This window comes from Leuciscus leuciscus (genome assembly GCF_965113295.1).
Source record: "Leuciscus leuciscus genome assembly, chromosome: 22".
Taxonomy (NCBI): domain Eukaryota; kingdom Metazoa; phylum Chordata; class Actinopteri; order Cypriniformes; family Leuciscidae; genus Leuciscus; species Leuciscus leuciscus.
The window spans coordinates 929,449-953,326 of record NC_138746.1 but is presented as its reverse complement, the minus strand read 5'-3'; the positions used below and the strand labels follow the sequence as shown (position 1 = coordinate 953,326).

The 23,878-nt window shown below is 39.1% G+C and overlaps 2 protein-coding genes across 3 annotated transcripts in view; one reads left to right on the top strand and one right to left on the bottom strand.

Annotated features, from left to right (window-relative positions):
- Positions 1–872: 872 nt before the first annotated feature.
- Positions 873–11,060, bottom strand: LOC309486890 (leucine-rich repeat-containing protein 27-like; the record flags this gene model as incomplete). Its single annotated transcript, XM_082154357.1, has 5 exons — positions 10,878–11,060; positions 8,447–8,577; positions 4,214–4,272; positions 2,286–2,411; positions 873–1,018 (listed from the first exon to the last, which is right to left on the bottom strand). The coding sequence occupies exons 1-5, from the start codon at positions 10,992–10,994 to the stop codon at positions 873–875; spliced, it is 579 nt and encodes a 192-aa protein (XP_082010483.1). The 5' UTR covers positions 10,995–11,060.
- An 871-nt stretch (positions 11,061–11,931) lies between these two features.
- stk32c (serine/threonine kinase 32C) overlaps positions 11,932–23,878 on the top strand; it is an 89,072-nt gene continuing 77,125 nt past the window's right edge. For both annotated transcript variants that reach the window (XR_014201402.1, XM_082153428.1), the window contains exon 1: positions 11,932–12,137. Coding sequence is in view for 1 of the 2 variants with exons in the window: in XM_082153428.1 (XP_082009554.1) it covers positions 12,056–12,137 (82 nt within the window). In the remaining variant the exon portion in view is untranslated. The remainder of the gene's footprint in view (positions 12,138–23,878) is intronic.

The window sequence follows — 23,878 nt, the reverse complement described above, 5'->3', positions numbered from 1 at the left end:
AGTACCTGCTCCTGGAGTGTGTCAGTACCTGCTTCAGGTGTGTATCAGTACCTGCTTCAGGTGTGTGTCAGTACCTGCTTCTGGAGTGTGTCAGTACCTGCTTCTGGTGTGTGTCAGTACCTGCTTCTGGAGTGTGTCAGTACCTGCTTCTGGAGTGTGTCAGTACCTGCTCCTGGTGTGTGTCAGTACCTGCTTCAGGTGTGTGTCAGTACCTGCTTCAGGTGTGTGTCAGTACCTGCTTCTGGAGTGTGTCAGTACCTGCTTCTGGTGTGTGTCAGTACCTGCTTCTGGAGTGTGTCAGTACCTGCTTCTGGAGTGTGTCAGTACCTGCTTCTGGAGTGTGTCAGTACCTGCTTCTGGAGTGTGTCAGTACCTGCTCCTGGTGTGTGTCAGTACCTGCTTCAGGTGTGTGTCAGTACCTGCTTCTGGAGTGTGTCAGTACCTGCTTCTGGTGTGTGTCAGTACCTGCTTCTGGAGTGTGTCAGTACCTGCTTCTGGAGTGTGTCAGTACCTGCTTCTGGAGTGTGTCAGTACCTGCTTCTGGAGTGTGTCAGTACCTGCTTCAGGTGTGTGTCAGTACCTGCTCCTGGTGTGTGTCAGTACCTGCTTCTGGAGTGTGTCAGTACCTGCTTCTGGTGTGTGTCAGTACCTGCTTCTGGAGTGTGTCAGTACCTGCTTCTGGAGTGTGTCAGTACCTGCTCCTGGTGTGTGTCAGTACCTGCTTCTGGAGTGTGTCAGTACCTGCTCCTGGAGTGTGTCAGTACCTGCTTCAGGTGTGTATCAGTACCTGCTTCAGGTTTGTGTCAGTACCTGCTTCTGGAGTGTGTCAGTACCTGCTTCTGGTGTGTGTCAGTACCTGCTCCTGGTGTGTGTCAGTACCTGCTTCTGGTGTGTGTGTGCAATTCATTCCTCTCCATCAGGATGATCCTGTGTCGAAGCTCCTGGAAGATCTGGATATCGGGATCATCCTCCTCACACATATCCAGACTGGAGAAACACAGCTTGTCCACCTCTGATTCTTAAATCAGATGCAAATATCTATTTACTTATTTAAAGTCAAAATTATTACACAATCAAAATTATGACAAAATGTCGAAATTATGACATACTAAATCAAAATGATGAGATTAGAGTCAAAATTATGACATACTTTATCAAAATAATTAGATTTAAAGTCAAAAGTATGACACTAAATCAAAATCATGACAAAATGTTGAAATTATGACAGTCATAATTATGACATAAATTGAAATTATGACAAAATGTCGAAATTATGACAGAATTATGAGATAAAGTCAAAATTATGACATACTAAATCAAAATGATGAGATAAAGTCAAAATTATGACATTATAAATAAAAGTTATGACTGAACATTTTTTTATTGATATATTAAATTAAAGGTATGAGATTAAAACCGATAAGTAAATTGTTTTAGTTAGTAGAAAATAAAACTGGAATTCGAGAGAGGACCAGAGAGGAAAATCATGCAATAAACTTCAGTTTTTAGGCCAGTGTTCCTGCTGATCGTTTGATTTTCATCTTCAGCCTCATTAAGATCTCAGCATCGTTCCCCATAATAACACGTAATCAGATGAGAGCCGAGTTGAACACTCGTTAGTGTAATTAGAGTCAGAGTCTACACTGCAGAAATACTCTTCTTACTCAGTATTTCTGTCTTGTTTCCAGTCCAAATATCTAAAGATTCTTAAATCAAGATGCATTTACTAGATGAGGAAAATGCCATAAGATATTATGTCTTGTTTTCTGGAAAAATAAATAAAAATTAAGTGAGTTTTGGCTTAAAACAAGCAAAATTATCTGACAATGGGGTCAGAAATATAATCCTGTTTCTGTTTGAATTAAGATTATTTTTCTGACCCGATTGGAAGATAATTTCGCTTTTTTAAGCATCAACTCACTTAATTTTGATTAATTCCCCCGAAAAACAAGACATAATATCTTATGGCATTTTACTCATCTAGTATTTACTATTTGCATCTTGATTTAAGAATCTTTAGATATTTGGACTGGAAACAAGACTAAAACACTAAGTAAGAGGAGTATTTCTGCAGTGTATCTACGGGGTTATTGATGGCTTTCGCTGGACTGGAAGCGCCAGAATCTCAGTGTCTCCAAGGGAACAGAGACTCACACCCGTCAGGCAGAACCAGGGCAAGGAGCTATTTTTGAGGCAGGCCATGCTTTTTATCCAAAGCCACAGATGGCAAGCACACACACACACACACACACACACACACACACACACACACAGGTGGTTTTCACCTTCACCTAGTTGAGCACATCGCAGGTATTGTAGGATCTTCGGCAGGCCGAGGTCCAGAACGTGTCGAGGAGGGAAAGTGATCGGGCAGTTCCTCAGACTCAAAGCCTTCAGTGAGATCACATTCCCTGTAGAAGAAGAGAAGAGTCACATCACACACACATCTTCATCTTCATCACGCACTGCAAAAAATGCTTTTCTTAGTATTTTGTCTTGTTTCCAGTCCAAATATAATTTTTTTTTTAAATCAAGATGCATTTAGATGAGTAAAATGCCTTGTTTTTTGGGGAAATTAATCAAAATTAAGTGAGTTGATGCTTAAAAAAAAATTAATAAATTATCTTCCAGTGGGGTCAGAAAAATAATCTTAATTCAAACAGAAGCAGGATTATTTTTCTCACCCCATTGGCAGATCATTTTGCTTGTTTTAAGCAAAAACTCACTTAATTTTGATTAATTTCCCCAGAAAACAAAACATAATATCTTATGGCATTTTACTACTTTAGCAAATGCATCTTGATTTAAGTGTCACTGTCCCACCGGTGGGCCCAAAGCCATTACATATTTAAAACAGTAATATCTTATACTAAACCTGAACTAATCTTGACAAACTATATATCATTTGAAACCTTACAATCTCTAGTTTTCATATTTGGTGACTGATTTTCAAAATAAATTACAGAGTAATTTATCAATTTGCAACAAGAATATTTTCATATTCCTAAGGCGTGTTCAGACCTTTTTTTTGAAATAGCAATGAACATGAAAAATCATGAAAGAATGGTAGAAACTTCCCATATTACTTCTGAATAGAATGTCTACTTCATAAATTGTGAAAATAATGGTTCAGATCACTCAAACCACATATGGAAATGAGGTGCCCTTATATGGGCAGTGATGGAGTCTGGTTGTCACCTAGTGGAAGCGTCCGGTACTGCGCCCAAACAAAATCTTACTGAAAGCTCATTTTTTGAGATATCAACCTAAATTTTGAAACACAACTTGTTCAGATTTTTAACTTAGATTTTTTTTGCAGTTTTAGAGTCGCCCAGGTTTTAAAAATATATATTTTATATAAAATATGAATAATTACATTTTTTACATTGTACATTTCCATAAACTCAAACTTCTATAACTTTTTTTCTGTTTCACTTTCTTAATTTATTTCACTTCTACAAAAATCTGCCAAATGTCTTCTTTAAAACAAGACCAATTGTACGTCTATACTCCAAAGCGTTCTTTAATTACAACCATTTAAGTTCAAAATGTGCATTTTCATGTCTACTCGAAAAAAAGGGGGGGGGGGGGGGGGGCAGTTAACAGGTTAAGTATAATGTTTGATATTTGGACTGGAAACAAGACAAAAACACTGAGTAAGAAAAGCATTTTTTGCAGTGTGTCCTCTATATTAGACACAGATTCCTGTTTTTGAATCTTACACAGAGATGATAAAATTTTTTCACATTTTTCACCGCTTGCATGCTGGGTTATTTCAACACAACTTTGGATCAAATACAAACCCAGGGTTAAAATTTTAAATTACATTTTTAACCATGTTTGGGTTTGTCCATATTTGACCCAAAATTGAGTTAAAACAACCCAGCATGTTTTAGAGTTCACCTTGGACCTGTTTCACAGTGTGTGTTCTCGAACACTGTCGTGTGTGAATGAACGGCCAGAACACATTAAAAGTTTCTGTTGTCAGTAGAACGGTGTGTGTTAGCGGCCCCTGAGTTAATGACTAATGATCTTCACAACGGAAGTGAATCAATCAAAACTAACTTTATCTCGACAATAACTTTATTCTAGATCTGCTGTAAAGCCTAATCTCTGTTACTGTAATCTCCTATTATCAATGTAAAGCTGCTGTGGAACTCTATACTGTTAAAGCGCTGTATAAATGAAGGAGACTTGACTTGACTTGACTTACCCAGCTCCGGGGGAAGCGCTGTGATCGGGTTTCCCTCCAAGAGGAACGTCTTCAAGCACCTTAAACACAAGAGTTGATGAAACATGCACAAATATCTCAAATCTTAAGAATTAATGCCCTTATCTTGGTTTAGGAATGTTTAGATATTTGTGCTGGAAAACAAGACAGAAACACTGAGGAAGAAGAACATTTTTACACTGAAAATAAATGCAATGATTCTGTGATCTAATATTTGTGTCTAAAGCTGTAAAATTGATCACACTGCAAATAAAATGATGTTTTTCTTCAGTGTTTCTGTCTGTTCTCCATCTCTAATATCTAAACATTCTTAAATCAAGACACATTTACTGGAGAAGAAGCGAATGACTGAAGATATTCAGACTTGCTTTCTGAAAAAAGTATTAAAATGAAGTGAGTTTGTGCTTAAAACAAGAACAAATATCTGCCAATGGAGTCAGAAAAATAAACTTAAAAACAAGATCATTTGGAAACACTTTATGTTTAATGCAGTATACAGATATTCATAATGTACGTTATAATGCAGTATATCTTTTAATAAATAATTGTAACCAAAGTTAAAATGCATTATAATATTTGCAGATTCCTTGTTACCTTGTTACATCAGATTCCTTGTTACAAACCTTGTTTGCCGTGTGTTTTAATGCTTTACCTTCTAAGTTCATGACAGATGGTATTAACTCTGGTTATAATTATTCATGAGATCATACAATGCATTATAAGAAGACATAATTAATGCATTAAAAAACTTTTATAATGTATTATATAAAAGGCTTTAAGTAAAGAGTTACCGATTATTTGTCTGACCTCATTGGAAGAAGTAATTTTCCTTCTCAAATAAATGTATCTTGAAATAAGATTAACTTTATACTGGAAAATGAGACAAAACTAAAGAGCAAGACTATTATTTCCTTCATATCTGTGCTCGTTTCTTTCATATCACCCCACTCTCTCTTGTTGCATGATCCTTGAGAGAGATCCCTGGAGAGATATGCTCAGGGCCTGGAGGAGAAGAGAAATTTTACGCCGGAGGTCCTCCTAAACTCTTATTTCATCGCGGGGCTCAATGTACCTCCTCCGCTGGCTGAACGGCAGGGGCTGATCCGACGCCCGTTTCGAGAGGTGGTGGACCATGTGCGTCGACGGGAGCGGCAGGACCCCACGAGGACGTTGTCAGTTTCTGCATTGCCAGCAATCCCGGAGAGTCGCGTCCTAGCCACGACAACGCTTGGCAACCACGTTCTCGCCACTTCGACGTCTACGAAGGGTCCTTCAGCTTTTGCTACGGACATTGCGGGGATCTCGGTACCGATCCTAGGTCCGGCTATGGCTTCTGCACCGCGGTCAAAGAGGAGGAGGAAGAGATCGTCAGGTTCACCGTCTCAGTCCCTTCCTGGCTCCGTGCCGACTCTCCAGGTTGCTTCTGTCAGTCTGGTCCACGCTGAGGTAGATGGGAGAGTGACCAAGTCCAGCCCTGTCCCAGCTATGGAGTCAAGTCCTGTCCACGCTGAGGTGGATGGGAGAGTGACCAAGACCAATTCTGTCCCAGCGAAGGAGTCTAGGACTGTCCACGCTGAGCCGTCTGTGGTACCTCCTGTCCCAGCTCCGTTGCGAGTGGCAACGCCCCCAGTTTTGGGTTCTGTACCGGCTCCTCTGCTTGTTGCAGCAACATCGGTTGTGTCCCCTGTTGTTTCCCCGATTACCCCTGTTCCTGTTGTGCCCCAACCTGTCCCTTCCAAGACTGTACCTCATGTGTCTCCACCCAGAACTGCCTGGTTTTCGTGTCCTCAATCAGTGCCCATGTCCAGTGAATCCAGGACTTTTGTTCCACCCACCCACTCGGGACCTCCACCTACGAACTCTTTTGTTCCCCCACCCCCCCTCCCTCATGTGTTATTTTTATTGTGTCATCCCGATCCTAATGTTATGTTTTCGTGTTTGCCACTGTTAATGGTTGTTCTGTTTTGTTGGTTTATGTCTAGTTTACAGTTGGTTATGTCCCATGTGGAGCGTCTGGTAGCCGCTCCGTAAGGAGGAGGTTATGTCATGTATTTGTCTCTTGTTTTGTGTGCAAACACATGGCCGGTTGTTTTGACTATGTGTTTGCATTGTCTTGTGTTTTGCCTCGTTTCCATGTTGTTAATGTTGTATTAGCGTCACCTGTGATTGTGATCATGTGTCCTTACCACGTCCCTTGTTTCCTAGTATTGATGTTCATCAGTGTCACCTGTACCTTTGTAATTATGTGTTCTATGTAAGCTCCCGGTGGTTGTTCCTCAGTGCTGGTTCGTCTTGTTAACATTCAGTTCTGTGAGTATAGTGGTCTGTCTGTGAATGTTCCAGTTCCGTTTTATTGTCGAGTCTAGTTATTGTTTGTTTGCCCCATTGTGGGTCTTTGTTTTCAGTTGTAAATAAACCGTGTTTTGTGAAAGTTACTGTCTGCGCTTGGGTTCTATTTAGCATAACGTGACATACACTGATTCACTATGGTAAGCCTGTTATAAGTGTTTATATTATATAGCTGGAAATTGTCTCATACGTCACTCGTCACATCCGTAAATCGGGAAAAGTTGCTCCGGCTATTTTTAACCTCTGGAGAATCACACGTTTTAAACAAACGCGGAACAGAGGAGAGTCTGCTGGAGAGAAGAGAACGAGATAGAGCTCGTAATAAAACAAGAACCAACATCAGGAGAGGGAGAGAACTGAGGGATTTGTAAATGTTGTAAACGCGTCGCGGAGATGATGGTGTTTTATCACTCAACAGGAGAGAAAGGTGTTTTATTGAACAGATAAACTCATATGTAGAGTCCTGCACGGGTTCGGGTGACCCGCGGGTACCCGACTGGTGACCCTCAAATTTTGCTCAAACAGGTGAAAAATATCCAACTGTGTCGGACACGGGTACGGGTCGGGTCGGACACGGGGGAAACACGGGTCTAAACACGGGTTTAAAACAATCACATGCAAACGTAAAAATATATGCATATTTTTAGGAACACATCTACAAAAATATTCCTGTATTTCAAGTTGATAAAATCATTTTAAATCCACATCAGTTTATTTGTGCCCATGCGCCACGCCCTCCCAGGATCTATAACGTTACCTAGGCTACTTTCACTTTTAAAAATTCCTCATAACCGCGCGCGCGATCTGCTTGCAGTCGTCGAGATGGATGCTGAGGAGTTGAAGAAAAGAATAGCTAGTGGAGATTGTAAAGTTGTCGACAATACGTCATCAAAAGTCAAGTCCAGTGTGTGGGAGAAATTTGGAGTTATCTGAAGAAAACAATATTGTGAAAGGCTTTGTTGCATTTTCGTGTTGGATAGCCGCAAATGTGGAACTTCATCGCAGAGGAAGCACGCAGATAACTGTGGTAACAAACCAAGCAGTTCTATCGAACAGTATTTTTCAAATTTAACACTGTTCAGTATGTGTGGTGTGCAGGGCGTGTTTGAACCCAAAATTGTCAGATGTAGGCTAGACGAAATTGCGTGGCAGATATAGTGTTGTAGCCGCGACTGTTAGGCTACTCAGTTTTGTGGTAACCTTAGCCATGTTCTTCATGTACCGGCCTTTTGACAGCTTCGGCTGAAGTTGTCCTTGTGTTAACTGTCGTTATAACTTCTGTATGACCTGGCAATAAACATTTTTGTAATTGTGTCTATAATGTGATTGGCTAAACTGATTTTATTTCGGGTGTGGGTCGGGTGTCGGTTCTATTTTAAGCGGGTCGGGTCGGGTCGGGTGCGGATTTTAATTAGTGCTGTTGACGGATAACGGGTCGGATGCGGTTTGAAGCACTGCGGGTACGGGCGGGTGCGGGTTTACAAAATCGGACCCGTGCAGGACTCTGCTCATATGTGTCTCTCTAACAGAGTTCACTGTAAAGCATTATCTACTGTGAAGATCATTTCATTATGGTTGTTGTGCTGGAGTTTATTCTCAAGGAAGTATCGTGTTTATTAATGGTTAAAACTACAGTAACATCTTCTAGTCAGTTTGAGATCTCCATATGTTTTATGAGACATATTCATCCCAAGCACAACCAAAACAATGTTCTTCTGCAAAATGCATGCAGTTTTGTGTTTAACCACTAGAGGGACAGAAAGATACAACCTTTTTAACAAGCGCGTTGGAAAACATGGTAAAGTATCTCAGTGGAACGTAACTATTTAACACGGACTATCCCTTTAAAACGCTAGTTTGACTCACATGTGCTGTCCGACAGCGGCTGGAAGAGCTGAGATCTGATTATTCCTCACATCCAACCAGAGCAGAGACGGAAAACTGCTGAAGAAGCGCACCGGGAGCCCGCGGATCTCATTACCCTCCAGATACAGGCTCTACAACACAGAATATCCAACACCATCTCATGAAAGTGCGGATCTACAGAAATTTATATGCAAAAAAATAGTTTTTACGTGCATATGACACGCACTAACCCCTTGGGTACACTGCAAAACTGCTTTTCTTACTTAACATTTTTGTCTTGTTTCCAGCCCAAATATCTAAAAATTCTTAAAGCTACACTGTCTGATATTTTCCCCTATCTAGCGGTGAAATTGTATATGACTACCCAGTGAATTTTAGTTTCTATTCCTTTCAATTTTGCGGGCGTTTTAACTCCTACGGTGGCCGTATTATTCCAAGATTAACATGGCTTCCAGTTAGACTTCGTCCAATTGCGCCTTTAAAACTATCACCTGTGATCCGTCGCAGCACAGATTTATGTTACAAGGTAAACAATACTTTTTCACCATTGACGCGAGGAAAAGTAACGCAAGTTATACTAGAGGTCGTTCTGGCGTTATGCACAGCCATGCTATGGTTAGACAAGCAACTATCAAACTTCGAATTTACACAAATAGGCTGAATGACCTGTCGAGAAGAAAGCAGGCAACCTCAGCGTCCGTTTTAAAATCTTTGCTCCTCATGAGCTCTTTCCATCTGGGAAAAGTTACTCCAGTATTGACTTTGGTCTTGTTGATTTGCCTGTCGCGTTGACGTTTTAATTCTCTCTTTCGCTTCCTTGGCGACTCTTCTACATGTCCTCGACAACAGGCGTGATCCTCCATCAGCAATCTTTCAAATCTGCCGGCAGTCGTGAGTAATCTCCCCCTCGCATTCGTCTCTGAGTCACTGAGTGTAAAACGCGAAAGGCGAAGCTTGAATTTACAGGTATGTCCCTCTTTGGCTAATGTAGTTTCAAGATGGAGGGGCAACATGGCGACCGGCATTCGAACCCCTCACCCGTATGTACTTTCAGTGGCAGATTATAAACTTACGAGAATACTTTATTACTTGAAAGAAGTAAATATACATTAATGAGCACATATATTTTTGAAAGAACTAAGTGTTTTTTGCTAAGAATCAACTAAAAAAATTACACAGTGTAGCTTTAAATCAAGATGCATTTACTAGATGAGTAAAATGCCATAAGATTGTAAGTCTTGTTTTCCAGTGGAATTAATCAAAATCAAGTGAGTTTCTACGCCATTGGCAGATCGATCATTTTGCTTTTTTTTAAAGCAAAAACTCACTTAATTTGTATTTATTTCCCCAGAAAAGAAGACATAATATCTTATTGCATTTTACTACTAAAGTAAATGCATATGATTAAATAATTTTTTGATATTTGGACTGGAAACAAGACAAAAATACTAAGTAAGAAAAGCATTGTTTGCAGTGTAATCATTAGTGGTGGGGAGTAGCCTAGGTATTACACGCCATAAATTACATATCATATGCACGTGTAAAACTGCGTATCATATGCACGTGTAAAAACTCTTTTTTGCATATAAATTGCACGATAAATACAATTCGTGCTTTAGATACGCACTTTCATGAGCTAGAACTGTACCGGAAATGACGTCACGACGCGATCAGACTGAAGGAAGTGCATCGATCTTTCTGGAATATTATTTTCCAAGAGATCATTTGGAAAAAAGCTTGGCTGCTTCCTTTTCGGTTTTGTAAATAGCTCACAAAAATCGGGAATTAGATTTGAAAATTCTTCATAATTTTTATATTAGCAATTATACTTTATCAAAAAATGTATGGACAATTGATGAAAAATGCTCATTTTGTTCATTCTACATCTCTTTTTTGGGTGTTACCATTCTAAAAACTTGTGGGAAGACTTATCTGTTCAAGTTCAACAGAATTCTGGTTATAATTGTGAAATAGGCTAACATCCAAAGATGTTATTACATATTTTGAATCAAAAGATGATTCTGTTAATTTTATGATGAACCATATGATATTATTTGGTAAGTTTTATATTCATAAAAGTAAAATAATGAATTCTAAACCTTGTCTGAAGGTCTTATGGCTGATTTTCATTAGTATATTGAGTCTCTCCAATGTACAAAAAAAAAAAAAAAATGTAGGGACAATCTTATACGCTAATGAGTTGAAGCTTATTGACATTTGAAATTACATGCTGTTTTTATTTAAATACTAATTATTAATGTTTTATTTGTTTATTTTCATCATTTCTGTTTAAATCAATAGTATTATATCTATTGCCTGTTGTTTTCCTTTCTCTTTTCTTTCCTTATGTATTGTAAACCTGATTTCTTTTAAGTTACTATCTTGTTATAGTTGTTAATGTTTTATGTGTGTATTAATGTTTAAGAATCACCTGTAGATGCGTCATCTGTAGCACAGAGTCTGAGATGTTCGTCAGTCCTCTTCTGCGCATGTGCAGCACCACTGCTCTTTCTGCACAGTCGAGGCTCTCGTCATCATAATCGATCATATTCCTGTTGAAAGGTTATGGTGTAGGCTAATATTTACATTTGACTGTCGGATGGGAGGTTGTGAGTCGTTGCTATGGTGACAGCACATGAAAGCGAAACCACTACGGTGAGCGTCGAAGGACAAACATCCAAACGCGTTTGAAATAAACAGAGAAGGAATCTTAAATAATTTAACGGTGAAAAAGCAAAGTACAGTTATTTAAACCAAAACATCAAAGTGAAAATTAAAGAAAATACCCCATAATTAAGTAATTGTCAATAGAATAGGTCTATATGAAGTATTTACTCTGACTAAATGTTTGGCCATGTAACAAAATGCAGAAATGTGGTAAAGCATAATTATTAATGTCAAAAATATTAGGCTGTGTTATAAAGAACGAAAACAATATCATCTTTGTGAAGTTCCTTTTTTTTCACGATCAGCAGGGTTATTAAACTAGTTAACTAAAACTATATAAACGTTTTATATACCTGAAATAAAATATATATATTTTTAAACAGCTAGTTGCCAAGGCAACATTTTTAAAAAGTAAAAAAAAAAAAAACATAACAACTACATTTTAACATTTTAAACAACTACACAATTACTAAACTAACAAAATGACTAAGTTTAATTAAAAATTAAATAGAAAATATCAAAATACAAACTGAAATATGAACAAAAACTGTAACAATATCTCAATGATAAGAAAAAATGTATGTCATTACGTTCATATGTCATTACGTTGTATGACTCTGTATTCCCCTATTGTTATTGTTATTGCAATAATAAATAAATAAAAATAATACAAATCACCAGAAAAAAAAGACAAAAAAGACAAAAACCATTTTGTACAGTTCAGTGTCGCGAGCGCGCGCGCGTGCCCGAGTCTCGCGCAGGGGAGGTTCATATAAACGCGCCGGCGCTGAAGCTCGTATTCAGTTCGAGTCAGTGTGTGTGTATGTGTGTGTGTGATCTCTGGAGCAGATCCTCGGTGTTCCTCACTCACAGATGCTCGTGTTTTAGAGCATCAGCAGCATCAGGTTCAGTCGCGCTGAAAGGAATGAGATCAGAGCATCAATGTTTCACTGGGGAAAGTGGAAGAAGAGGATGGGAGCGAACAGTTCATCCAAGAGACCCGTGTTCGACGACAAAGAGGATGGTGAGAGCTCAAACTGCACATTATAACACTCACAACATCACCAAACCTCACGTGCACTCGCGTTATTAAACACTGGTTATGACTTTTACACAGTTCATTAGATGCAGTGTTTCTGATGTAACAGCAGTGAGAAACATCTGACTGACAGATGAGCTTTAGGTGTTTGGTGAATGCTTGCTCTCACCTAAATATGTGTGTCATCTGCAGAAAATGCTTTTCTTGCATAGTATTTTTGTCTTGTTTCCAGTCCAAATATCAAAAAAAATATAAAATCAAGATGCATTTACAATAGTAAAATGCCATGAGATATTATGTCTTGTTTTCTGGGGAAATAAGTAAAAATTAAGTGAGTAGTTGCTTAAAACAAGCTAAATGATCTGACAATGGTGTGAGAAAAATAATCCTGCTTCTGTTTGAATTAAGGTTATTTTTCTTACCCGATTGTCAGATAATTATGCTTGTTTTAAGCAAAAACTCACTTACTTTTTTATTAATTCCCCCGGAAAACAAGACATAAAATCTTATGCCATTTTACTCATCTAGTAAATGCATCTTGATTCAAGAATTTTTAGATATTTGGACTGGAAACAAGACAAAAATACTAAGTAAGAAGAGTATTTTTGCAGTGTATTACCGGTATATACAGATTATGAGTTTCAGAATGCAGCCACAATCTATATGTATTTATTTCTCATATTGCTTGGTGCATTTATTAATGGTTATTGATAGTAAAACATGCATTATTCTTCATCTAAGTTCACTTTTACTGAGTATTGTGTGTTTAAAAGTGTAGTATGCTATACTTGTAAAAATACAGAAGACAGACCATACTGATTGTTCTGATGTTACGCAACGCAAATGCAAATTGTGTGTTATATTTCAAATGCAGTTCATGCAACAATGTGACTGTAGAGAACTAGAGATCCGCTACGGTCTGTTTGAACAAAACCTGCCAATTACATCATTTGCTGTTTAATTGGTTCATTAGTGAGGATTATGGAAATCCAGGGGAATTATGGTTCTTTATCAGTTGGATTGTGCTGGAACTGAATGTGTCACATTGAAAGACGAGACCTGAAGTTTGCTGTAGGGCAGAATGTGTCACGAACGCCAGAAACGAGGTCAGTTCACTGTGGGTTTATGATCATATGGAGCGAGTGTGGAATGACCCATTTAGTTACAGTACTGACTCACACTTCTGCTACGCAAAATCACTGCTGCGCTAATCAGTGGACGTAATTACAGCTGTGTGCGGGGTGTGTCGAGTTGTGTCGAGTCGAGTTGTGTCGAGTCATAAGTCGTGTCGAGTCGTGTTCAGTTGTGTTGTGTTATGAGTTGTTGAGTTGTGTTGTGTTGTTGAGTCTTGTCGTGTTGAGTCATCGTTGAGTCATTTCGTGTCAAGTCGTAAGTCGAGTCGTGTCGTGTTGAGTTCAGTTGTGTTGTGTTGTGTTGTTATGAGTTTGTTGAGTTGTGTTGTGTTGAGTCGTGTCGTTGAGTTGTTGAGTCGTGTCGAGTCGTGTCGTGTCATTGAGTTGTCGTGTCGAGTCGTGTCGAGTCGTGTCGTTGAGTTGTTGTGTCGAGTCGTGTCGTTGAGTTGTCGTGTCGAGTCGTGTCGTGTCGTGTCGTTGAGTTGTGTCGTTGAGTTGTTGTGTCGTGTCGAGTCGTGTCGTGTCGTGTTGAGTTGTGGTGAGTCGTGTCGAGTCGTGTCGAGTTGTGACGAGTCGAGTCGTGTCGTGTCGAGTCGTGTCAGGTTCCGTCGTGTCGAGTTCCGTCGTGTCGAGTTCCGTTGTTGTGTTGAGTCGTGTCGAGTTCCGTTGTGTTGAGTTGTGTTGAGCTGTGTTGAGCTGTGTTGAATTGAGTCGTGTCGTGTCGAGTCGTGTCAGGTTCCGTCGTGTCAGGTTCCGTCGTGTCGAGTTCCGTCGTGTCGAGTTCCGTTGTTGTGTTGAGTCGTGTCGAGTTCCGTTGTGTTGAGTTGTGTTGAGTTGTGTTGAGTTGTGTTGAGTTGTGTTGAGTTGTGTTGAGTTGTGTTGAGCTGTGTTGAGCTGTGTTGAATTGTGTTGAGTTGTGTTGAGCTGTGTTGAATTGTGTTGAGTTGAGTCGTGTCGTTGAGTTGTCGTGTCGTTGAGTTGTTGTGTCGAGTCGTGTCGAGTCGTGTCGAGTCGCGTCGTGTTGAGTTGTGGTGTCGTGTCGTGTCGAGTCGTGTCGAGTCGTGTCAGGTTCCGTCGTGTCGAGTTCCGTCGTGTCGAGTTCCGTCGTGTCGAGTTCCGTCGTGTCGAGTTCCGTCGTGTCGAGTTCTGTCGTGTCGAGTTCCGTTGTTGTGTTGAGTCGTGTCGAGTTCAGTTGTGTTGAGTTCCGTTGTGTTAAGTTGTGTTGAGCTGTGTTGAGCTGTGTTGAATTGTGTTGAGTTGAGTCGTGTTGAGTCGTAAGTCGTGTCGAGTCGAGTCGTGTTGAGTTCAGTTGTGTTGGGTTGTTATGAGTTGAGTTGTGTTGTGTGGCGTCGAGTCGTGTCGAGTCCCGTCGTGTCGAGTAGAGTCCCGTCGTGTCGAGTCCCGTCGTGTCGACTTCCGTTGTTGTCGTGTTGAGTCGTGTTGAGTTGTTGATTCGTTTGTGTCGAGTTGTAAGTCGTGTCGAGTCGTGTTGAGTTCAGTTGTGTTGTGTTGTGTTGTTATGAGTTGTTGAGTCGTGTCGTGTTGAGTCGTGTTGAGTCGTGTTCCGTCGTGTCGAGTCGTGTTGAGTTCAGTTGTGTTGTGTTGAGTTGTGTTGAGTTGAGTTGTTGAGTTCCGTTGTGTTGAGTTGTGTTGAGCTGTGTTGAATTGTGTTGAGTTGAGACGTGTTGAGTTGAGTCGTGTTGAGGTGTGTTGAAGTGTGTTGAGTCGTGTTGGGTTCAGTTGTGTTGTGTTGTTGAGTTGTTGAGTTCAGGTGTGTTGAGGTGTGTTGAGTTCCGTTGTGTTGTGTTGAGGTGTGTTGTGGTGTGTTGAGTTCAGTTGTGTTGTGTTAAGTTCAGGTGTGTTGAGGTGTGTTGAGTTCAGTTGTGATGTGTTGTGTTAAGTTCAGGTGTGTTGAGGTGTGTTGAGTTCCGTTGTGTTGTGTTGAGGTGTGTTGTGTTGTGGTGTGTTGAGTTGTTGAGTTCAGTTGTGTTGAGTCGTGTTGTTGAGGTGTGTTGAGTCGTGTTGGGTTCAGTTGTGTTGTGTTGTGTTGTTGAGTTGTTGAGTTCAGGTGTGTTGAGTCGTGTTGGGTTCAGTTGGTTGTTGAGTTGTTGAGTTCAGGTGTGTTGAGTCGTGTTGGGTTCAGTTGTGTTTTGTTGAGTTCAGGTGTGTTGAGGTGTGTTGTTGAGTCGTGTTGAGTTCCATTGAGTTGTGTTGTGTTGAGTTGTGTTGTGTTGAGGTGTGTTGTGTTGAGGTGTGTTGTGTTGAGGTGTGTTGTGTTGAGGTGTTGAGTTGAGTTGAGTTGGGTTGAGTTGAGTCGTGTTGAGTCGTGTTGTGTCGAGTCGAGTCGTTACGAACAAAGGTTCTCCCAGTGACGTTAATAGAATGTTCAGAGTTCTCAGGTCTTTAATCATGTTCTCAAACGTTAGCACACAAACATTATTCATTCATCATTCATGGAGCGTTATTTCTGAAACATTGTAGTTGAACTTTCATCATCTAACATTTTTTAAATGTTGCTTGTTTCAGAACGTTCAGAGAACATTCAAAAGTAATGTTCCCATAATGTTTGCAAAATGGAATGTTTCCTTTACATTCGCTTTACGTTAATAACATTTTCATAACTTAATGAGAATGTTAGCAAAACTTTCTCAGAACATGTCTTTGTTCTCTGAGAGACATATCAAACTAAAGAATGAATGTGTGTTCTTTGTACAGTCCAGTGTATGGAAGTGTATTGCTTTGTTATTTTGATGTACATTACTCCAGCTGGAAGAAAGGAGAGAAAGAGAGCTAGAAAAGCTCAGTTTGTCAAGGCAACCTTTGAATGTTGGATTGATTCATAAAGCCTTTTCTGACATCCTTGGCATTTTGAGGTTATTGTGTTGCTGGACATTCACACAAAGAAACAACGAACATTCTGCTCTGAAATAAACTGACATTTTTCAGTTTCTTTCAAAAGTTACTTGTAAAGGAATTACAAAGAAACAGCAACACATTGAATTAAACGTGTAAAGACTGAACGTTCTCCAATAATCCTTATTACAGTGTTGATGCACATCTGTGGAGTTTCAATCATCTAAGACAATCCAATAGATGATAAACAGTGTTTGATGAATGTTTCTTAATCTCCAGGAGGAATTACTGTCAGAGATGTGTCGAGCTCAGTTGTGTCGAGCTCAGTTGTGTCGAGCTCAGTTGTGTCGAGCTCAGTTGTGTCGAGCTCAGTTGTGTCGAGCTCAGTTGTGTCGAGTTGAGTTGTGTTGAGTTGTGTTGTGGTGAGTTGAGTTGTGTTGAGTTGTGGTGTGGTGTGTTGAGGTGTGGTGTGTCGAGTTCAGTTGTGTCGAGTTGAGTTGAGTTGAGTTGTGGTGTGGTGTGTTGAGGTGTGGTGTGTTGAGTCATGTTGAGTTGAGTTGTGTCGAGTCGAGTTGTGTTGTGTTCAGTTCAGTTGTGTTGAGTTCAGGATAAGATCATACACTGTAAACAATGGTCGTGATTTTAACGGTAAAAGACAGTTTCCGTACTTCGGTATACGGTCAATAACTGTGATAGATCTAAGCGTACAGTTAAAGGGGTGGTTGATTATGATTTGACTCTTCTAACTGTAGTTAGTGTGTAATGTTGCTGTTTGATCATAAACAACATCTGCAAAGTTACGACGCTCAAAGTTCAAAGCAAAGGGAGATATTTGCTTTTACAGAAATCACTTTTTAAGAACTACAACAAACGGCTGGTAGAGACTACACCACATTCCTCCCGGGTTAGTAACATCACCAACCCTAACATTTACATAAACCCCGCCCCCGGGAACGTATAGATTAGAATATGCTAATCAATGACTAGAAGATAACCACATAAACTACATAAATTCATCAACTAATCATTCAGAAATGTCCTGTTGCTTCTACATGTTGTCACTCCTTCTTGAGTCTCTCCATCATTGTCTGACTCCGGTTTGAACATAAAAGGCTAAAAGTTTATGACATTTTCAGTGCATGTGTGTGTGAGGTAAAAGAACACAAGCTCTTGAAGCTCCGCCCCCTGTGCCGGGAGCAGCAGCTCATTTGCATTTAAAGGGACAGCCACAAAAACTACATGTTTTTGCTCACCCTCAAAAAGTGACAATTTTAACATGCTATATAAAAATATCTGTGGGGCATTTAGAGCTAAAGCTTCACACACACACTTATACCACACTTATAAGGGCATTATACCTCCCCTTTAATGTAATTTTCATGCAGTTTTTGGAAGTGAAAAAGAACAAGTCATTATATAATTTACAGTGAAATACCATTCCCACAATTTCCTGCGTGACACTTCACATTGTTAAAATAACTGTTTCTTCATAGTTTTTCTTAGTTTATTCTAATCAGTTATGTACATTAGGGTTTATGTTACATTTAATGTTGTTAAATTAATGTTTATTGCATTTTTTAAATTTCATGTGCGTTACCATTAGTGTTTGTGTGAGTGACACTGTGCAGCTTCTATATTAATATTAACGATCTTGTGGAAAATCTGCTTGTGATGAGCTTTGATTGATCATGTGACTCTCGTCACTGCTGTGATTGGTGGTTGTCAGTGTATTACAATGATACAAAACAGATATTAGTACTTCAATAAGTCGGTAAATCAACATTTCATACATAACATATCAGATATTGAAATATGTTTTTTTACTGTAAATTTAAGTTAAGTCTGTAAAACCTAAAATGTTGCTACCGTATATTTTACGGTAAATTTCTGGCAACAGAAGCTGCCGTTTTTTTTACCGTAAATTTAGCAGTGTACGTTACAGAACACAGAAGTCCGAACAGACTGAAGGACTAGTTGTACTTTTTTAAAAAGAACAACAGTACGTTATTCTGCTTTCCTCAGATATCAGCCAGTGTTATCAGGATATGATGATCATACGCACTTCATTATCAGGATCCTCCCGCAGGAGATCTGAGCGTTTGATGTTCTCATCCTTCAGCAGATTCTCACACTCGTATTCGCTGTGCAGGAACACTGAGTTACAGCAGGCTATTCCTCATGATGATCCTCACGTGAAGCGTCCCGAGGGATTCTGGGACTCACATCCGCCCTGCTTTTAAACATAGAGTCCAAAGAGAAGATCATTGTGATTTCAAAAAACTAAAATGACGTCATTTACTGCCTTATGTTCATTTGTAGGCTGAGCTTTTTATATTTTTCATATGTTCATTTGTTAAAATCCTCATGCAGCTCTTTTACATACAACAATTATCAATTAAATGATCAAATAAGTTAAATTATTAAGCACTGCAAATGAATAAAACACCATGAAAGACAATTGTTTAAAAGACAATTAATATTTAGTAGCGCTGTCAAATCAATTAATCGCATCCAACATAAAAGTTTGTGTTTATATAATATATGTGTGTGTATATGTGTACACACACACACACACACACACACACATATATATATCTGACGCTCTGAGACAAACTCATTTATGATGGAGGGAAAAAGAGCCACATTACAGAAACTTACACTTTTATTACATTTTAGGGTGAATTTTTCCTTACATTTTTAATAAAGAAACACTGTATCAGTAGAGATGAGCACTTGTACATGCGTTTACAATAATCGTGTAGAGAAAACATGAGAAGAGCAGATCCTCACGCTGACCTCGATAACGTGTCGACTGAAGCCGCAGGGTGAAGCGTCACACACACACACACACACGCGCACACACACACACACACACACACACACACACACACACACGCTCAGATATGTTATTGAAATCAAATATGCATGAGCTGAGAATAAACATTTCACATTTGCTTAGTGAGACCGTCATTTGTATTTGATAACACGTGTGTGTGTGTGTGTGTGTGTGTGTGTGTGTGTGTGTGTGTGTGTGTGTGTGTGTGTGTGTGTGTGTGTGTGTGTGCGTGTGTGTGTGCGCGTGTGTGTGTGCATGAATTTGCATGTCCGCTCCTTTAATGAAGGAGGTAAAGAGTCAGCTGTGAAACACTTATCAAGCTCATAGTCTCTCTCTCTCTCTCTCTCTCTCTCTCTCTCTCTCTCTCTCGGCATCAATAATTCAGCAGAGCGATTCATAATGTGTCCTTCACTGAAGATGCAGTCTGTAGTAATGTTGCAAAACCGGAATAGTGCATAAAACATAAATAAAGCAGAGTTTCCATCTCATGTGTTCAAGAGAATAAAATCATCACTTCCTGTGAAACTGCTGCAGAATATCAGTAATAAACTGTAAGTTTCTGTAATATGGCTGTTTTTCCCTCCATCATGAACGAGTGTGTGTCGAGCGTCAGGCGTAACACAGTAAACGCTGTCGTGTTCTCTGGCGTTCGGGAACACACTCGTGTGTTTGAGACGCTTCTGGAGGGAATTACACCAAATCATCCTGATCACACACTTCCAGAAACACCAAACCAACATTAGAGACGCTGCGACGCCATTGGTCCGCTGGTTACTCCAGTTATCCAATCACAGCCTCCGCTGAGTCACATGAGGTTTGAGGGATTTATTCAGTAAATGTGTTTCTGTCGTAGTTTATGTGTATTTCTTCTTATCGGATAAAACAATTATCCACCTCAGTTGAGCGGAACAAGTTTTATACTTGATGTACTAAAAGAAAAAGAAAACAAACAAAAAAATTCAGATGTGTGGATGTATTTAAAATATTAATAAAAAATGATATATCTTAATGATACTAAAGTAACTGGTCATCAGATACGGCATCTCTCCTTCATTAATTCTCACTGGTTTTTCTTTTTTGTCTTGTGCTTCCCTCGTCATCACACACACACACACACACACACACACACACACACACACACACACACACACACACACACACACACACACACACACACACACACACACACACACACACACACACACACACACACACACACACACACACACACACAGCTTGTTTTTCTCCTCTCTCTCTGATGACCTTTGACAGTCTTCCGCCTCCAGCACAAACACAGACACGAGACTCAATATTAGATTCTTCGTGAGGCTCTTTTCCACACAGTGACAGTGATGGTGTCTGTCAAGCTTCAGACGCGACAGAAATACCGTAAACACAACATGTAATCGTTGTTTGAGGAACAGACTCCGCCAAAACTCTCAAATCTCATGTTGTTATTATGACAAACACAAAAACCAATCTGTATGATCACAGAAATCTGTCACATGACTTCAGGAGACTAAAATATGGACCACTGTTATGATTTTTTATTGGGCTTTTATGGGCTTTAAGAAACATTTCACTGTTGAAATATGTATAACTCATTATGAGACGTGTCCAGATGTTGTTAAATATCTGCTGTTTAAAGTCATGCAGGTTTGGATCAACATAATGATGACAGAACATTTTTAGCAGAACTGTCCCTTTAAGACTGGGATGAGTGTGTGTGTGTGTGTGTGTGTGTGTGTGTGTGTGTGGGCTGAACGTGAAGGATGTTTTCTGTCTGGCGATATCAGATTAAGTTGAAACACACACGCACAGATCCAGTTAAAGCTGCTCGTTCTCAGCCGAACTTCACGTCAGAGTCTGAAGAGGAAAGAGCTCTTCTGTTCTGGTTTCATTCGATGTGTGTGTGTTTCTTTCATTACGCCGTTAGTAAATATGATAGAAAGGAAATATTGACCCTGGGTGAGATTGGGATTATTGGCAGTTTTCTCTGTTGGACTGTTGTCATGATTGTTCAGTCAGTCATTCATCAAATTACACCCCGTTTCTCGAAACTGTAATAAAGTTCAGGGAAGGAGGCGGATGTTAAACGTAACTTTAATTGTAAAATAAATTCAATGAAATGAATGTACTATATTTTAGTATGATAGTGTTTTTTATTTATTATTTTGTATTTTAATGGGATTTATGGTACTAAATTATATTTATGTTTTATGATCTATTTATTCACTTTTTGAGCACAAAAAGAAATACAATTTCCAACTCAAACTGTCATAAATCTTGAATGCTTTGGATCACAGACTTAAGTTTGGTCTCTTTTTAAAGATGACACTTGGCAGATTATTGCTGAAGTGAAACAAAGTTTTTAAAAAGTCAACTTAACTTAACTAGAATTTTATGTTTATTGTTATGAAAATAACCACAAAATTACTATTACATTTTTGTATGAAATATATTTTTTCAAAAACATGTTTTACTCTAAAACTGCAAGAAAATCAAAGCCATAAATCTTAGCAAGTTGTGTTCCAAATTTGAGGTTGATATCTCAATAAATGATCTTTCAGTGAGATGTTGTTCGGCTGCAGTACCAAACGCTTCCACTAGAGGAAACTCGTCTCCATTCATTTACAATGCGTCATTTCTGACCGCGAGGAACACAAGTGTGACTATTTTTTTCAGGACCATTTAACCTGTTCAAATCATGTCCATGATTTTGTGTTCACACAGCAAGTGCCAAAACCTTTACTAAGTTTCATACCATTCCGATGAAGTAAAAATTTTAAAAAGAAAGAAACTTAACTTTTTTCCTACCGATGGTTAAAGAGAGACCAACCTCAGGTAAGTTTCCAAAACCTTCAGATCTGTGCTCAAAAAGGGCAGTTAACAGGCATGTGGGATTGTCAAATACATGGAAAACCAAGATCTGGATCTAATCGCTGGATGTTGTAGATTTGATTAAATTCCTACTCAAAACACTCAGAAAACTATGACTCAGGAACAGAATAAGTGTATGATGAGACGAGAATAGACAAATGAACTGAACAAACACAGGGCTTTAAAACACAAGCGGACTCATTAACGAAAGGAACATCGGATGCAACAACTCGATCAATGAAACTCCTGGTTACAAACTCAAAGACAGAAGCAGAACTATAACGCTTGCAAACACACCGACACACACAGATACGCCGTTACTATGATGAATCCTCATTAAGAAGCCGATGGAAGTGTTTTCCCGTGTCTGCAGGCGGTATGACTTTATTAGATATATATACAGTATATGTGTGTGTGTGTGTGTGTGTGTGTGTGTAGGCTATATATATATAAGCTGTGATGTAGTTAATCTTGTTCATTTCCTTTTCTTCTTTTCTTTGGCTAGTAGAAGTTCTGAATAGCCGGTGACTTAAACATTTAGTAGCCAAATTGGCCGGTGAGTGAAAAAGTTATTTCAAACCCTGTTACAATGATAAGTTCTCATTTAGAGGCTGGCGAATCGAGGCCGATGGGAGTGTGTGTTTTCCTCGTGTCTGGTATGTGGGCCATATTCCCACACGTGTTCCTGCTCTCCGGGATCTTCTCCTCCTCGTTAATGCTTCATCTTTCGCTCTCGTTAGGCATCTCCAGCTGATTGAGCGTGTGCTGAATACGTGTAATTACTGTTTTAATGGTGTGCTCTTCAGAGAATCTCATCATTCACTGCGGCTGAGAGACGCTTGTGCTCGTTTGTCGTCTTTCTTGCTTTTCAGATGCTTGTTAATAATAATAATAATTTAAAAAAGAAATAGTTTTATAAATATATATATATATATATATATATAATATATAAAATTAACATTCCTTTATACTTTCACTATGTAACCTTATACATACTGTTTGTGTGTGAGTAGTGAGTAGTGAGTAGTGAGTAGTGAGTAGTGAGTAGTGAGTAGTGAGTAGTGAGTGTGAGTGTGAGTAGTGAGTGTGAGAGAGAAGTAGCCAAAAGTGATTTACATCTTCACCCTTTATTTAAATATTATTAAAAGTGGTAAAGTTCTGTAAGCATATTACATAGTTATGCTTGGAGTCAATTGTTTTGTTTGTGTTTAATAACGCAATAAAACGTGCAAATTGTGTGACAATGTTTGGCCAGGCTGTCATACAAAAATGATGAACGCCTACAACAATGAGAAACAACTAAATAATAGTCTCATTGACGCTGAGTGTGACTTCTGGAAATCATTGATTTTCAATGAAAGTTTGTGATTTGAGGAGATCATGAGCAGGAGTGTGAATATGAGCAGGACTTTATGCAAATGAGAAACCAACAGTACAGAGACTTGGCAAGGAGAAACAGCAGTAGTGTTGTTTTCCATAATATTTCCCTTTAAAGCTTTTCAGTGAGGTTATGAGTCTCCGCCGAATCGCCCACACAGTCTGATTCAGATCTTATAGAGTGGAAAATAGAGGGAATCTGAGTGATGTCTGTGAAATGATCAATTATTATTATTTTAGGTGGACAGAAATGTAAAAAAAAAAAAAAGATCTTAGTATTTTTGTGTTGTAATAAATATAAAAAAATTCTTACATCAAGATACATTTACTTAAGAAAAAATTATTAAATTAATTGAGTTTGTGCTTAAAACAAGAACAAATATCTGCCAATAGGGTCTGAAAATCTTGTTTCTCCCTTTGAATTAAGTTTATTTTTCTGACTCCATTGGCAGATATTTGTTTTTGTTTTAAGCATTCGGTTGCGCCGTGTCTTCTCTGGGTCTCAACACACTCTGGTCTTGGTCTTCTCTGGGTCTCAACACACTCTGGTCTTGGTCTTCTCTGGGTCTCAACACACTCTGGTCTTGGTCTCAACACACTCTGGTCTTGGTCTTCTCTGGGTCTCAACACACTCTGGTCTTGGTCTA